This window comes from Cucurbita maxima, unplaced genomic scaffold, assembly GCF_002738345.1.
Source record: "Cucurbita maxima cultivar Rimu unplaced genomic scaffold, Cmax_1.0 Cma_Scf00001, whole genome shotgun sequence".
Taxonomy (NCBI): Eukaryota; Viridiplantae; Streptophyta; class Magnoliopsida; order Cucurbitales; family Cucurbitaceae; genus Cucurbita; species Cucurbita maxima.
Genome location: NW_019272017.1, coordinates 8732784 through 8746099, shown reverse-complemented (window position 1 = coordinate 8746099; position 13316 = coordinate 8732784). Strand labels below are relative to the sequence as shown.

The following is a 13316-nucleotide window of genomic DNA, read 5'->3' as shown; positions in this document are numbered from 1 at the left end:
GGACAGGACTCAATGAATGGGTTTTATGTGCTTCGAGCATTTGGGTTTCGTATGCTATTATTTATGAGTATTTTGGAGACTTTTTCTCCACATTTTAAATGTACAGAAACTATTTTCACCATGCATAGAAGAAGCTTCAGAGTTGAGATTGCTCAGAAAAAAAGAAATTGTGAAATGAGCCCAAAACAAAGAGAGAGAGACGGGGGAGAAACAAAACAAAACGCCTCAATGGCGGTGTTGAATTTGGTGTGCTGGTTTTAGAGTAAAGCAAAGAAACTTCAAGTTTTTCTCTTCTACTTTACGTGTAGGCATATTGGGAAATGGCGACTTCCCCTTAATCTGCTTTCAAGCAAAGCCATATTGCCCACTAAAATGGCTACTTTATTTTCCCTTATAAATTCTAACCTCTTTCATTGCATCATTGTATTAACACAAATTACTCTACTAATCTCTTCTACCAAGTCGACTGAAAATGGATAAATTCTTCCTGCTTTCCCTTCTTGGTATGCTGATCATTGTCTATGGAGTTTCAGGGAGTATCGTGCCTGATGGCGACATTGACATGGTTAAAGAACTCGAAAGTTTCGACATTGAAGAAGAGGACGACAGTGCGGTGGACACATATGCGGTCCCAGTGTGGAGAAGTGAGCACGGGAGCAAGATTCTGATAAATGTGGATAGTTTTGACGCGGTTGGAGATGGAGTTACAGATGACACTATGGTACATAGATACTTCTGTTCGGAAATATGGATTTTGTAGAGACAATACTGCACTGAAGTGTTTATTTTGCAATCAGGCTTTCAGGAAGGCATGGGAGACTGCTTGCAGCTCTTCAAATTCAGTTCTTTTGGTGCCAAAAGAAGGGAGATATCTGGTGAATGCAACTAAGTTTAAGGGGCCATGCAAACATGGTATGGTAATCCAGGTAAGTCGTAGGATTATAAGGATTCTTTTCCCCAAAACAAATAAGGAGGGAAGATCATGGTTGAAAGTTAAGAGTTGACATTGCAGATTGAAGGAACAATAGTTGCACCAGGTGAACCAGAGAATTGGGATCCAAAACTTCCCCGTCAATGGCTGGAGTTTACAAAACTAAGTGCAGCTACCTTTCAAGGGGATGGAATTATCGACGGCTCCGGTGAGAAATGGTGGGCAGAATCCTGTAAAAAGAACAAGTCCAGGGTAAATTCTTGAACCATCTCTTAGCTTGTTTCTCTAGCTATGTTATAGAAATCTTAATCATTTCTGGTTTTCTGGTTGCTTTTTTTCCAGCCTTGCAAAGGAGCACCAACAGTAAGAACAAAACTACTTTCCTCCCAGTGGAAACCATGATTTTTCCTTGTGTAACACATTTTGATTGGAGGGATTTCTTGCAGGCATTAACCATAGAGTCGAGTTCAAATATAAGAGTAAAAGGCCTTACCATTCAGAACAGCCAACAGATGCATTTCATCATTGCGCGGTCTAAAACTGTTCGAGTTTCGGAGGTAAGAGTGTCAGCTCCAGGAGATAGCCCCAACACCGACGGGATCCACATCACGCAATCAACTAATGTTGTAGTTGAAAACTGCAAGATTTCAACAGGTTTTCTTCGTTCTGACCTTCATCATGTTACCTTTAACACCACTATTTCACCCTCTAACAGGTTATATGCAGGTGATGACTGCATCTCCATTGTCAATGCTAGCTCTGGCATCAAGATGAAGAGAATATCATGTGGACCAGGACATGGGATCAGGTATCTGCAAATGTTTGCATTTATTTCAAGCACCAAAACCATATCAATGTCTTAAGAATTCCTCTCTTTTTGTGTGTGTTCCTTAGCATTGGAAGTTTAGGGAAAGACAACTCCACTGGTATTGTAACAAAGGTGGTGTTAGACACAGCCTTCCTCAGAGAGACAACAAATGGTGTTAGAATCAAGACCTGGCAGGTTAGAATCACATCTTTAACCACCATGTTGGTACTTACTTTTACCAAGAACAAGGGGAAACTCTGTCTGTGCATATGGTACAGGGAGGTTCGGGATATGTTCGCGCCGTTCGGTTCGAAAATGTGAGAATGGAAAATGTTGAGAACCCCATTATCATCGATCAGTTCTACTGTGACCATACTACTTGTGAACCTCAGGTATTACCCTCAAAATGCAGAATTTAGTTTGTCCATTATCCATCATGGAGTCCAATACACTATTTCTGTCAGGCATCTGCCGTGAAAATAAGCCAAATCATGTACCGAAACATAAGTGGAACCACAACGAGCAAGAACGCGATGAAGTTCGCCTGCAGCGACAGCTTTCCATGCAGCAACATAATTCTAAGCAATGTCAATTTGGAGAAGACGGATGGAACAGTGGAGACCTACTGCCACGCTGCTCAAGGCTTTGGATATGGCGTGGTGCATCCATCAGCAGACTGCTTAAGTTCCAGCGACAATGACATTGCAGCTTCAGATGAGACCCAAGTTCCGGAGCTGGAGGCAGTGCAACTCCCTACTGAGCGGCACATAGTTCACACTGAGCTCTGACCTTCATGTCCTGTCCATCTAAACTAAACTCAGCAAATATTTGTAGCATATATACATAGTACTCACAATTAAACCTACCCTTTTGGAATCTAAATAGAAATATAGACTACCAAGTAAATGATTGTAATATTTCTTGAAAAAAGTATACATATTTTGAATTTATAGTAATGGTTTTTTAATACCAGAGTTCATTGCACATGGTTTATGGCCTTGCAGTTCTAAGTATATATAATACACACAAATGCGTAGATGGGGACTAGTGGACAATAGTGAGAAACGAAAGGGGAAGATTGAGGAAGAAGGGCCGGTGTTAATGGAGGAGTAATGGTTAAAATATCACTACAAGTTCAATAGGGTCAGACCCAATAATTACTTGAGCAAATAAAGATATCTAGATATTTAAGGAATAGATTTTCTGGCTTCATACTATAAATACTAGTCCACCCTATCTAGATTTGCATCTCAAAAAGAAATTCAAAACACAGAAGGTAGTAATATTATATAGAAGAGTGTTTTAAAATCTCTTTTCGATTGATGTTAATAAAGAGTACGAGTGTTTTTCATAGAGAGTTGTGTTCATCAGTAACGTGGGCACCCAAAAAACAGATGGAACTCAGAACATTCCTTTCAGAAATAAAAAATAAAAACAGAGCAGTTTCTGGTAGAATATCAACATCTTGAAAGCGAAAGAAGGCGTACAGTAGAAGTGTCATGGAACAAAACAAAGTGGCTCACAAACGGATCCGTGAGGCTTGGCAAAAGAAAGTGCCTTTTTGCGTGGAATGAAGACAGAAATTGTAGGGACGGAAGAGCCATATCTAAAGGCGAGGAATCAAAATCGAGTTGGGACATAAATGGAGGTGATAATAGTAAGGGCGTGTCTGGGAATAAGGCTTTTTTAACCACATGTACAATAATAAGATGGGTAAATTATAAAAATTATCTTAAATATGTTTATCTAATGTCCTTAATTATTAAAATGATTAAACACATAAATATGGAAACATAAAAGCAAATATAGAATGGTGTGCATGGAAGATAAGGGAATAAAAGAGTGATGTGGGCATAGTTATTATATTTATGGAGTTCACGAGAAGGCTCTAACCAACGGACAATATCATGTTTTAATTAAAAAAATTAGACAGGTTAATAATCATGTGATTTAATACAAGCTTTTGAATTTTGGGCATCTTTTAGTATTTTAATTTCTAACGAAACTTAAAAGTTTTAAAGTGTCAAGAGGAAAAAAAAACGTTTTAAAGATAAAGAATGATTTTTTAAGAAAAGTTATCAATAGAACATGAGTGAAGAAACAAAATTGATGAGAAGAAAGAAAAAAAGTGCGAGCTTGTTTGTTTGGATATCATTTCATTTTAATGTGAAAAATATTTTCAAATGATCAGTAAATTTAGGCAATATATATTAGATAGTACCTATTTATTTCAGTTTTTTCAATTACATTCTGTCATAAAAAAACATGTTACAGATTTATAATAAAAGTTTAACACCTCATTCTATTATATTTTATTAATAGTTGTATTTCAAGTGCAAATAACAACATACATTGATATAATTAATGTCTTAAATGGGCAAACAATAATTTAATGATACGGAGAACCTTAAATACCTGAGAATTACTTAAAAAGCATATTTGGTAGTTGTTAACAGAGAGCGAGAAAGGAGAGAATTAGGTAAGTCAATAAAAGAATTAGACAGACGTAAAGACAACAAGATTCAGGAGCCTAGCTAGCCACACAGATATGTATGCATCCAAAGAGCTTTAAATACTCGCAGTCGCACCAACTTTTTTAAAACCAACTATTTCTTCCCATTTTTCTATTTCATGTCATTTTCACCCAAACAACACAACCAACCAAGACAAAGACAATAGCAACAGGAGGAGGAGAAGAAGGCCCAGTTAAGAGGCACAGCAAGAGCAGCAAAGAAAAATTGAAGGGGCAAATAGCAAAAACGACAACCAAACGTAGGGCAGACCATCTATAAACTATTAAGCGTGCCAATGCACTTCCCTGTTTCTCTCTCTGCTTTTGGTGGTGAAACTATCAAAGTATCTCAAATTTCTAGTAGCGTAAGATTCTACATTGATTTGAGAGAGGAACGAATGCTAGCGAGGATGCGAGCCTTAAAAGGGGTAAATTGTGAGATCCCACATTGATTGGAGAGGAAAACAGGTGCCAGCAAGAACGTTGGATCTCAAAGTAAGTGTATTGTGAGATCCCTCGTCGACGGAAGAGGAGAGCAAATACCACTGGGCCCCAAGGTATTTAAGAGTGGAAAATTCTGCCTGATAAACGCGTTTTAAAAATCATGAGAAACTTGAAAGGAAAAGTCAAAAAAAAGACAATATCTACTCAGAGTGGGCTTAAGTTGTTACCTGTGATAATAATTGGACATATTCTAGAATTCACGTCTTACCCGTTATTATGAGTCAGACCTCAAGGAATAACTTTTTGTGGGGAAGGAGTCCTATTACGTAGTGGGAAGTTGGAAAAGAGAAGATTGGCCCGTGATAACTGCTGCATGTGACTATTATGAGCTCAAATATTTCACTGCCAACCTTTCATTCTTTCACCTTTACAGACCCATACATCACGTGTCCCGCTTTCCTCTTTAATCTTTAAAACTCCTCAATTATATGCTTACTTAATCATTTAGCTTCCAAATATTACAGATAAACCAGCCACATCCTGATGGTGAATAAGACAACCGGGTAGGAAAAATGTACAAAAGAATTGTGGCTAATCTTCATACGTCTGTCACTGGTTATAGTTATACGACGTTGTGCTCGTCAAAAGTACTGACACTTGAATATTTTATCTAGAGTTTGGTGAGTAAATAAGTAAAGGTCTATGGCTACTTCGTGGACACGTGGCCAAATTCATGGAGCTTGGGTAGTAGTTAGTTTAAAATACTCAAAATGATAGTCTTGACTTCTTGTAATCGTAGACCGCCACTAGATATTGTCCATTTTTGTTTTTTCTTCCGAGCTTTTCCTCAAGGTTTTAAAACGTATTTAGGGAGAGTTTTCAACACTCTTATGAGCAATGTCTTGTTCCCATCTTCAACTGATGTGAGATCTCACACTTCTATGCGTTGGTGTTATACGAATTGACCCTAGCTTTGAAGTCCCTTTGTCTATTTAAACAGCCCATCTGATTTGTTTCTCTAAACTAAGCTAAACTTGTCTTCTTTCTTTCTTCTTCTCTCTCAAATGGATGTGAAAATGAAAGGGCCAAGTTTCAGAGGGCTCACATTTATGTTAGCGGTGGCATTTCTTGTTTGGTCTTCTAGCTCGGAGGGCTGCCATGGAAGAGCCACAGGAAAACATTGGAGGCAAAACAGAGAGGCCTTGCCTGCTCTCTCCTCCAAGAAAGGGAAGACTCACAATCACGGTGGCGCTCACAAAGGCAACCACCATGGTGGTGCATCAAAGACAAAGCCACCATCTCGTAAAATGCCGAAACCAGATGTCCCTCGTAGCCCGCCGCCCCAGAAAGGCAGTCGTTCTTCCACGTTTAACGTGCTCGATTTTGGAGCTAGGGGCGATGGAAAAACTGATGACACCAAGGTACACACTAAAATAGTTATGAACTTACAATTACACATGAGTACTGTGTGAGTGATGTAAGTGAATAGAAATGGTATTTTACGGAGAAGGGAATGTAAAAGGAGGGTGTGGGCCCGGAAGGCGGAAACTCGTTATAGCAGTTGGAAAGGATTTTAGCAAGAACAATTGGGTGGGTAGACAGCATCCAGAAAACTAACAGTAAACAAGAGAAACAGTAAAATAATCATGTGCATTGCAGGCATTTCAGGATACTTGGACAGCCACTTGCAAGGTGACAGCATCAACCTTCATTGTCCCATCAAAGTACGTCTTTTTAGTAGGCCCCATCTCCTTCTCTGGTCCGTACTGCCAACCCAATATTGTATTCCAGGTACCTAACCTTTACACCAGGCATTTTGCATCAGTGCTACGGATCCTTGATTATAGAAGAAAATAGAGGACTTGACATTAGCTTGTTTGTATTTTTTTTTTTTTTTCATTCTAATATAAGTTGGATGGGAAAATCATTGCACCGACGGACTTCAAAGTTTGGGGAAGAGGCCTATTCCAATGGCTGCAGTTCACGAAGTTGATGGGACTTAACATTCAAGGAAATGGAACTATTGATGGAAGGGGTTCAGTATGGTGGCAAGTTTCACCCTTTGATGATACCATTGACCATGAATTCAAACTACTCATCCCACTCAACAGCTCTGTACAAGAAAAGCCACCAGCCCCGGTAACTGACTATCACACACCCCACATTATGGCATCTATAAATTTTCTGCAGCATTTTCTCTAAAATCATACTGAAACCTATGGCAGGCAAGAAGTGAGCTTGTTGGAAAGATGCCGCGGATCAAGCCAACTGTAAGCGACATAGAGCTCGTTTCATTGTTTGTGAAACATCCCTTGACACGGCTCTGTTCTTTTGTTGTACAGGCTCTGAGGTTTTATGGAAGTTTTAACGTTACCGTCACTGGCATAACAATTCAAAACAGTCCTCAATGCCACCTCAAATTCGACAATTGTATTGGTGTCTTGGTTCATGATTTTAGTGTCTCGTCTCCAAGTGACAGTCCCAATACTGATGGAATTCATCTACAGAATTCCAAGGATGTGCTAATCCACAACACCACTCTCTCTTGTGGTATGAATTACTTTGCCTAGAATCATTATTTTTGCCTCTTATTGTAATTTCGACCATACTGATGGAATTCATCTACAGAATTCCAATGTATGTCACCCCCAGTAAAGAAACAAAAGCCTGGCAGTGACATACATTGGATGAAAACTGACAGCTAAGTTTAATCTTACACACAGGTGACGACTGTATTTCAATACAAACTGGTTGCTCAAATGTGTACGTACAAAATATCAATTGTGGGCCAGGACATGGAATCAGCATTGGAAGTCTGGGGAAGGACAACACAAAGGCTTGTGTTTCTAACATTACCGTTCGGGATGTAATTATGCATAACACAATGAATGGTGTCAGAATTAAAACATGGCAGGCAAGCACAATTCGTCTTTAGAACTAACTCACCAATAGTGCTAGTCTTGATCAGTTAAGTAAATACTTTATTTTGCATTAGTTTGTTATCTATAGATGAAACTTAAGGAAGATAGAAACCTATAAGCAACATGCACTGTAAGATCAAACCAGCTCTCTCAAAAATTGATTCCAGACTGTGCATCTGCAGGGTGGATTAGGTGTTGTACAAGGAGTCCTCTTCTCAAATATTCAAGTTTCTGAGGTTAAGATACCAATAGTTATAGACCAATTCTACTGTGATAAAGAGACATGCTCAAACCAAACTTCGGCTGTGGCTTTATCAGGAATAAACTACGAAAGAATAAGAGGTACTTACACAGTAAAGCCAGTACAGTTTGCCTGTAGTGATAATCTGCCATGTACAGATATATCACTAACTGCAATAGACCTCAAGCCACTGCAAGAACTCTATCATTTATATGGAGCCTTCTGCTGGCAAACTTTTGGAGAGTTGAGAACTCCTACTGTCCCCCCAATTGATTGTTTACAAATTGGGAAGCCATCAACCAACAAAATTCAGAATGATTTTGATTCATGTGGAGTGTAAAGTCTATATTTATTGGTGTATTCACTTGTGTGGTTGGCATGATTTTCCAACCCCTTTTCACACCAAGACCTGATGCTTCTACATTTTAGTACTTGTGACAAATAAACTTATTCTGTAAAAGTTTTAGTTCAGCCCATTGAGATACAGACATGTTGTTCTTAAAGAAAACTTATTAACTCATTAGGTTATATCAGTCAATCACACCCAAGAGAAATAGAATCATACCTACGATCCAGAAGAACACCCTGACCAACTAATACTAATAAATTCTGAAAATATCACACACTTCTTTCAAGTTTGAAACTGGATCAAACATCTCCTAGGATAGTTTTATTTGATTTCTGAGTATCAGGATCCAGTCCTTGTCATGTTCCACCCGACTAATCTATAAAGAGATTTCTCTTGCCCAAACTAGCTCCATAGAACATCTCCGAGGAACCAATCGTATTTTAATTTTTTGAAGGAACAAATCTAGAGATTATAGTGGACTTCTCCTAAATGAACTTGTCTGATCTTCATCACAACAATGGAAAATAAGTAGGAAAACCATAAGAAACGCATCTAGCGGATAGAGGATCTTCTATGCATCCACTACCGAGTGAAGCAACCGTCGAAAAATTATCACACAGATACTAGGTCTACACAACGGAACCTCGTGTGCATAATCGATCATCAGCAGTAGCATTATCAAACATACCTCACATTAACCTCGATAGTCCAAAAAGATAACGAATACATATCATTCAAACATAGTACTGAATTTAGAAGAAACAAAGCGCAAATAAGAAATTCTAGTGAAATAGCAGTAAAGAGGCGGAGATGAGTAAGGGGAGCCATAGACTTACCTCAACGGCTAACAATTGACCAAGTCTGCAAGGCAAGCCTCTGTTTTCCCTCCGATCGAGCGGTGGCAGCAGATTACAAATCCCACTATTCAAAATCCAACTGCACCCTTCACCATAAACACCTATGGGTGCTATTTTAGAGATCTCATGTTGGTCAGGGAATAACGAACTCACGGTGGGAAAACCTCTCCATTACCATAAGCCTTTTAAAATTGTTAGGTTGTCATAGTCCATAATCTCTCATGGATTTATTGGCGCTGTCTTTTTTTCTTGACGAAAACAAGTTAGGATAGAATATATTTTGTTTATCTAGATGAAATGAGCCAAATGACTATTCCAATTCAAAAAATATTCATGACTTTTAGTATCTTATCGATGTCTTCCCTTGCATTGTCCAGCCGTTTTGTTGCAGAATTAATAGTTTTTTTTTTTTTGAATAATTACCAGCCAAAAATATCTTTTAATGACAAAAATACTAATTACTTTGGTAATGGCAATTAGAATCATATTAACTCCAATTTATTTATTATCTATGCTATGTCAAATGTTCTATGAATACAAGTTTTTTAATATTCAAAATTCTTATTTTTTTGATTCGGGACCACGAGAGTTGTTTGTTGCGATCTCTATCCTTATATCTGTCATAGGTATTGGTATTTATCCAAATTTTGTTTTCTAACTATCAGTTGACAAGGTCGAAGCTCTTTTATCTAATTATTTTGTTAGATAGTTTTCGGTAACGGACCAAAACGGATAATAACTGTTAGCGGTAGACTTGAACTGTTACATAATGATATCAGAGCTAGTCACGGGGCAGTGTGCCAGCGAGGACGCTGGTCCTCAAGGGGGTGGATTAAGAGATCTCATAGTGGTTGAAGAGCGGAACGAGCGGGGTGGATTGTGAGATCCCACATTGGTTGGAGAGAGGAACGAGCAAGAGTGGATTAAGGGACCTCACATTGGTTTGAGAACGGAACGAAACACTCCTGAGCGAGGAAGTTGGGTTTCCAAGGGGGATGGATTGAGAGATCCCGACTCTGGTCCTCAAGGGGCGTGGATCAAGAGATCCAAAATTTGTTGGAGAGCACGAGCAAGGATGGATTGAGAGATCTCACATTGGTTGGAGAGCAAAACGATGCATTCATGAGCGAGGACATTGGGTTCTCAAGAGGGATGGATTGAGAGATCCCGACGCTGGTCCCAAGGGATGAATTGAGAGATCTCATGTTAGTTGGAGAGCGGAACGAAGCATTCTTAAGCGAAGACATTGGGTCCCTAAGTGAGGTGGATTGAGAGATCCTGGTTTCTCTCTCTCCCGCCATTTCATCCTCCCAAGGAGAATGTTACCAATGAATTGAAAGAAAAGTTGTTTTACAAATAATCTCCCATATGTTTTGGCGTGGGAACAAGTTACTATAGAATATCTCGATGAAATGGATAGAATAACTATCTCAATTCAAAAAATATTCACGAATTTCAAGTACAATATCTAATTTGAATAATTTTTTTTTTTTTGTTGGATGAAATCAGTCTTTATATCCAAGTGACAAATATTATTATCATGGTTGAGATACAATGAGAGCTTGTAACGAGTATCAATATCATACTCTAAACTTAATTGTGCCAATGAAATCTTCGAGCACTCATACGATGAACAAAGAAGTTATGAGTTTCAAAGACATAATTACAACAATTTCTAGTTGAGCTCAAATGGATAGATACATGATATGAATTCAAGGAGGGACTAGATTGCGTCGTGATCACCCATCGATACCATCTAGATATAAATTCAACCGAGTTAAAACACTTCCTTTTAAGGCAAAATAGAAGAACCTCTTAGACCCTTTCAAGAAAAAGAATAAACAAATTAAATGAATAGAATTATTATATTTACTAGATAATAAAATATTATTAGATTTAAATAAATTTAAGTTATTTAAAAGTCTGAAGATGAAAATAAATTTAACCATTCCCATCAATATTTTCAATATTGTCAAGGCTTGATGACAATAATTACGTAACTTAATGCACAATTACGATACCTAGAAAGTCAATGATGACTCTTAATTATTAAAATAAAAATATAACTTTGGGTCCTTATATTTTAATTACTAATAAATATTTAAATTTAATTATAGGAGACCAAATGACTCAGTTCATTTATGGTTAATTTTTTAAAAAATAAATAAGTTAAATAGACTAAAATAATATTTTAATATTCTTTATCTTCTTCCCTCAACTGATAGTTACACAATATAAGCGGCTGTACCTTATCTTATCCAATAGCCCATCAGCCTATCGAGCCGATCCCCTCAACTGAACTCATCTTTAGTTCCCTTCGACTTTTCTTCTTCCTCATCTCCGATTCCAGTTCAACAATGGCAGAGAATGACCTGAAGAACACGATGAGAAGGAGAGTGGCTTCCATTTCCGGCCATCTCATTCCGATTCCACGAACTCCAAATCCCGACTCTATCCGCCTATCCGCCGCCTCAATCGACGACAACTACCACCGCAAGCACGGCGCCGTTTCGACTCACCCTGTCGTTTGGAGCATCGCTGACGACAACTCCGGTAAGGAATTCATCGACATCATCTACGAGAAGGCCGTTGGAGAAGCCATTGCAAAGGTTTAATCGAGCTCCAAATTAGGGAATTCAATCGCTGTGTTTATCTTTTTTTCATTTGTAATTTTCTGTGCCCTAATTTTAGATTACGATCAATCGACCGGAGAGGAGAAATGCTTTCCGGCCGCAGACGATTAAAGAGCTCATTCGTGCATTTAACGATGCCAGAGACGATAGTTCAATCGGAGTCATTATTCTTACCGGAATGGTAATTTTCTTCAGTTCTTGTGGATTATTACTTGTAATTAAGAGTTAATTACCACCATTTTTTCAATTAATATCTTCGTAGGGAACAGAGGCGTTTTGCAGTGGAGGAGATCAGGCTTTGAGGAAGAACGATGGTTATTCTGATTTTGAAGATTTTGGTCGTCTCAATGTTTTGGATTTACAGGTATCGACATGTCGTTCGATTTTTTTTTTTTTTTTTTTTGGCCACTTTTGTATGTTGATTTACTTCCTTAATCCTTGTTTAGGTCCATATTCGTCGTCTTCCGAAACCAGTTATTGCGATGGTACAATTTCCCAATTTCCTTTTCAATTCTTAAACGATAGTCTATGTTATTATAAAATCATCATTACTTTACCTTTTAATTTGGCTAAATTATAATCTTTTGTTAAAAATATATTTCCTTTCAGTATTGAAAGGTATACACGGGTTCGAGTTGGTTGGGTTGATAATACCAGTGGCCTAACTAGAATTTACAACTAATCCTAGTTGGTTGGACTGTAGGTTGATTTTTTAATAAATTAGTTTAAAATTTTTTATTTATCCCGGGTACATGTCACATTAATAACTAAAATATCATATATTCACAATCACATTGAATTATCACCTATTAGAAACAAAAAAATATTCTTAATATTTCTAATACTCTTAGAGGTAGGGCATGATAGAATTGGACTGTAACTCTATTTTCGAGTTAGTTTGGTTGACCCGAGTACAAAAAATATCAACCTGCAAGGACCCAAATTTTCGAATTTTCCATTCAATACCATCTTAAAAAAAATACAACACTGATGGATTGGGTAGTTTTTAAATATTTACAAATTATATAAGCTTTTTTTTTTATTATTATTATTCTTAATTTTTTGTAATTTAGCTATTTAATTTTGAATGTATTATTATTAGGTGGCAGGTTATGCTGTTGGAGGAGGACATATTTTGCATATGGTTTGTGATTTAACCATTGCTGCAGACAATGCAATATTTGGTCAAACAGGTCCTAAGGTAATTTCAATTTAAAAAATTTCTGAATTACAGCCATTGCTTCCTTCCACTGTGCTTCAATTTGAACTGTTCTTCCCTTTAGGTGGGGAGCTTCGATGCTGGCTATGGAAGCTCCATTATGTCCCGTTTGGTTAGCAAAATCTCTGGGTTTGGCATTTCAGTTTCGATGCTCTGTTTCGTCTTTTACTGATTTCTTGGATTGATCAGGTTGGCCCCAAAAAGGCACGAGAAATGTGGTTTCTCACTAGATTCTACTCGGCTTCTGAAGCAGATAAAATGGGTCTCGTCAACACCGTAGTTCCGGTGAGCTCATCCGCCGCCGCCGCCCAAATCCTTCATTCAATTCTGAATTTGGTGTAAAACTTATAAAGTTTGGTTAAACTCGTAGCTCTGTTTTTTTTTTTTTTTTTTTTCTTCTT

At 37.8% G+C, this 13316-nt stretch overlaps 3 protein-coding genes across 5 annotated transcripts in view; all 3 read left to right on the top strand.

Moving 5' to 3' along the window:
- Positions 1-61: 61 nt before the first annotated feature.
- Positions 62-2711, top strand: LOC111477357 (probable polygalacturonase At1g80170). Its single transcript, XM_023121416.1, has 9 exons — positions 62-721; positions 798-926; positions 1013-1183; positions 1274-1294; positions 1378-1585; positions 1658-1739; positions 1826-1934; positions 2018-2131; positions 2204-2711. Exons 1-9 carry the CDS (start codon positions 473-475, stop codon positions 2525-2527), a joined length of 1407 nt encoding a protein of 468 aa, XP_022977184.1. The 5' UTR covers positions 62-472; the 3' UTR covers positions 2528-2711.
- Positions 2712-5701: 2990 nt separating this feature from the next.
- On the top strand, positions 5702-8354 carry LOC111469863 (polygalacturonase At1g48100-like). 3 transcript variants are annotated; one of them, XM_023115403.1, is made up of 7 exons: positions 5702-6116; positions 6355-6486; positions 6607-6834; positions 6921-6965; positions 7038-7245; positions 7419-7609; positions 7799-8354. In XM_023115403.1, exons 1-7 carry the CDS (start codon positions 5760-5762, stop codon positions 8195-8197), a joined length of 1560 nt encoding a protein of 519 aa, XP_022971171.1. In that variant the 5' UTR covers positions 5702-5759; the 3' UTR covers positions 8198-8354. The 3 variants fall into 3 exon arrangements, with proteins under 3 accessions (XP_022971171.1, XP_022971126.1, XP_022971226.1); XM_023115358.1 differs by having other exon boundaries at positions 6921-7245; XM_023115458.1 differs by having other exon boundaries at positions 6921-7245; positions 7419-7662; positions 7799-8050.
- Positions 8355-11284: 2930 nt separating this feature from the next.
- LOC111470469 (1,4-dihydroxy-2-naphthoyl-CoA synthase, peroxisomal) overlaps positions 11285-13316 on the top strand; it is a 2720-nt gene continuing 688 nt past the window's right edge. Inside the window, exons 1-7 of the mRNA XM_023116059.1 lie at positions 11285-11672; positions 11755-11877; positions 11959-12060; positions 12143-12181; positions 12799-12897; positions 12980-13027; positions 13105-13200. Of these exons, the coding sequence (XP_022971827.1) occupies positions 11421-11672; positions 11755-11877; positions 11959-12060; positions 12143-12181; positions 12799-12897; positions 12980-13027; positions 13105-13200 (759 nt within the window). The 5' untranslated portion in view covers positions 11285-11420. The remainder of the gene's footprint in view (positions 11673-11754; positions 11878-11958; positions 12061-12142; positions 12182-12798; positions 12898-12979; positions 13028-13104; positions 13201-13316) is intronic.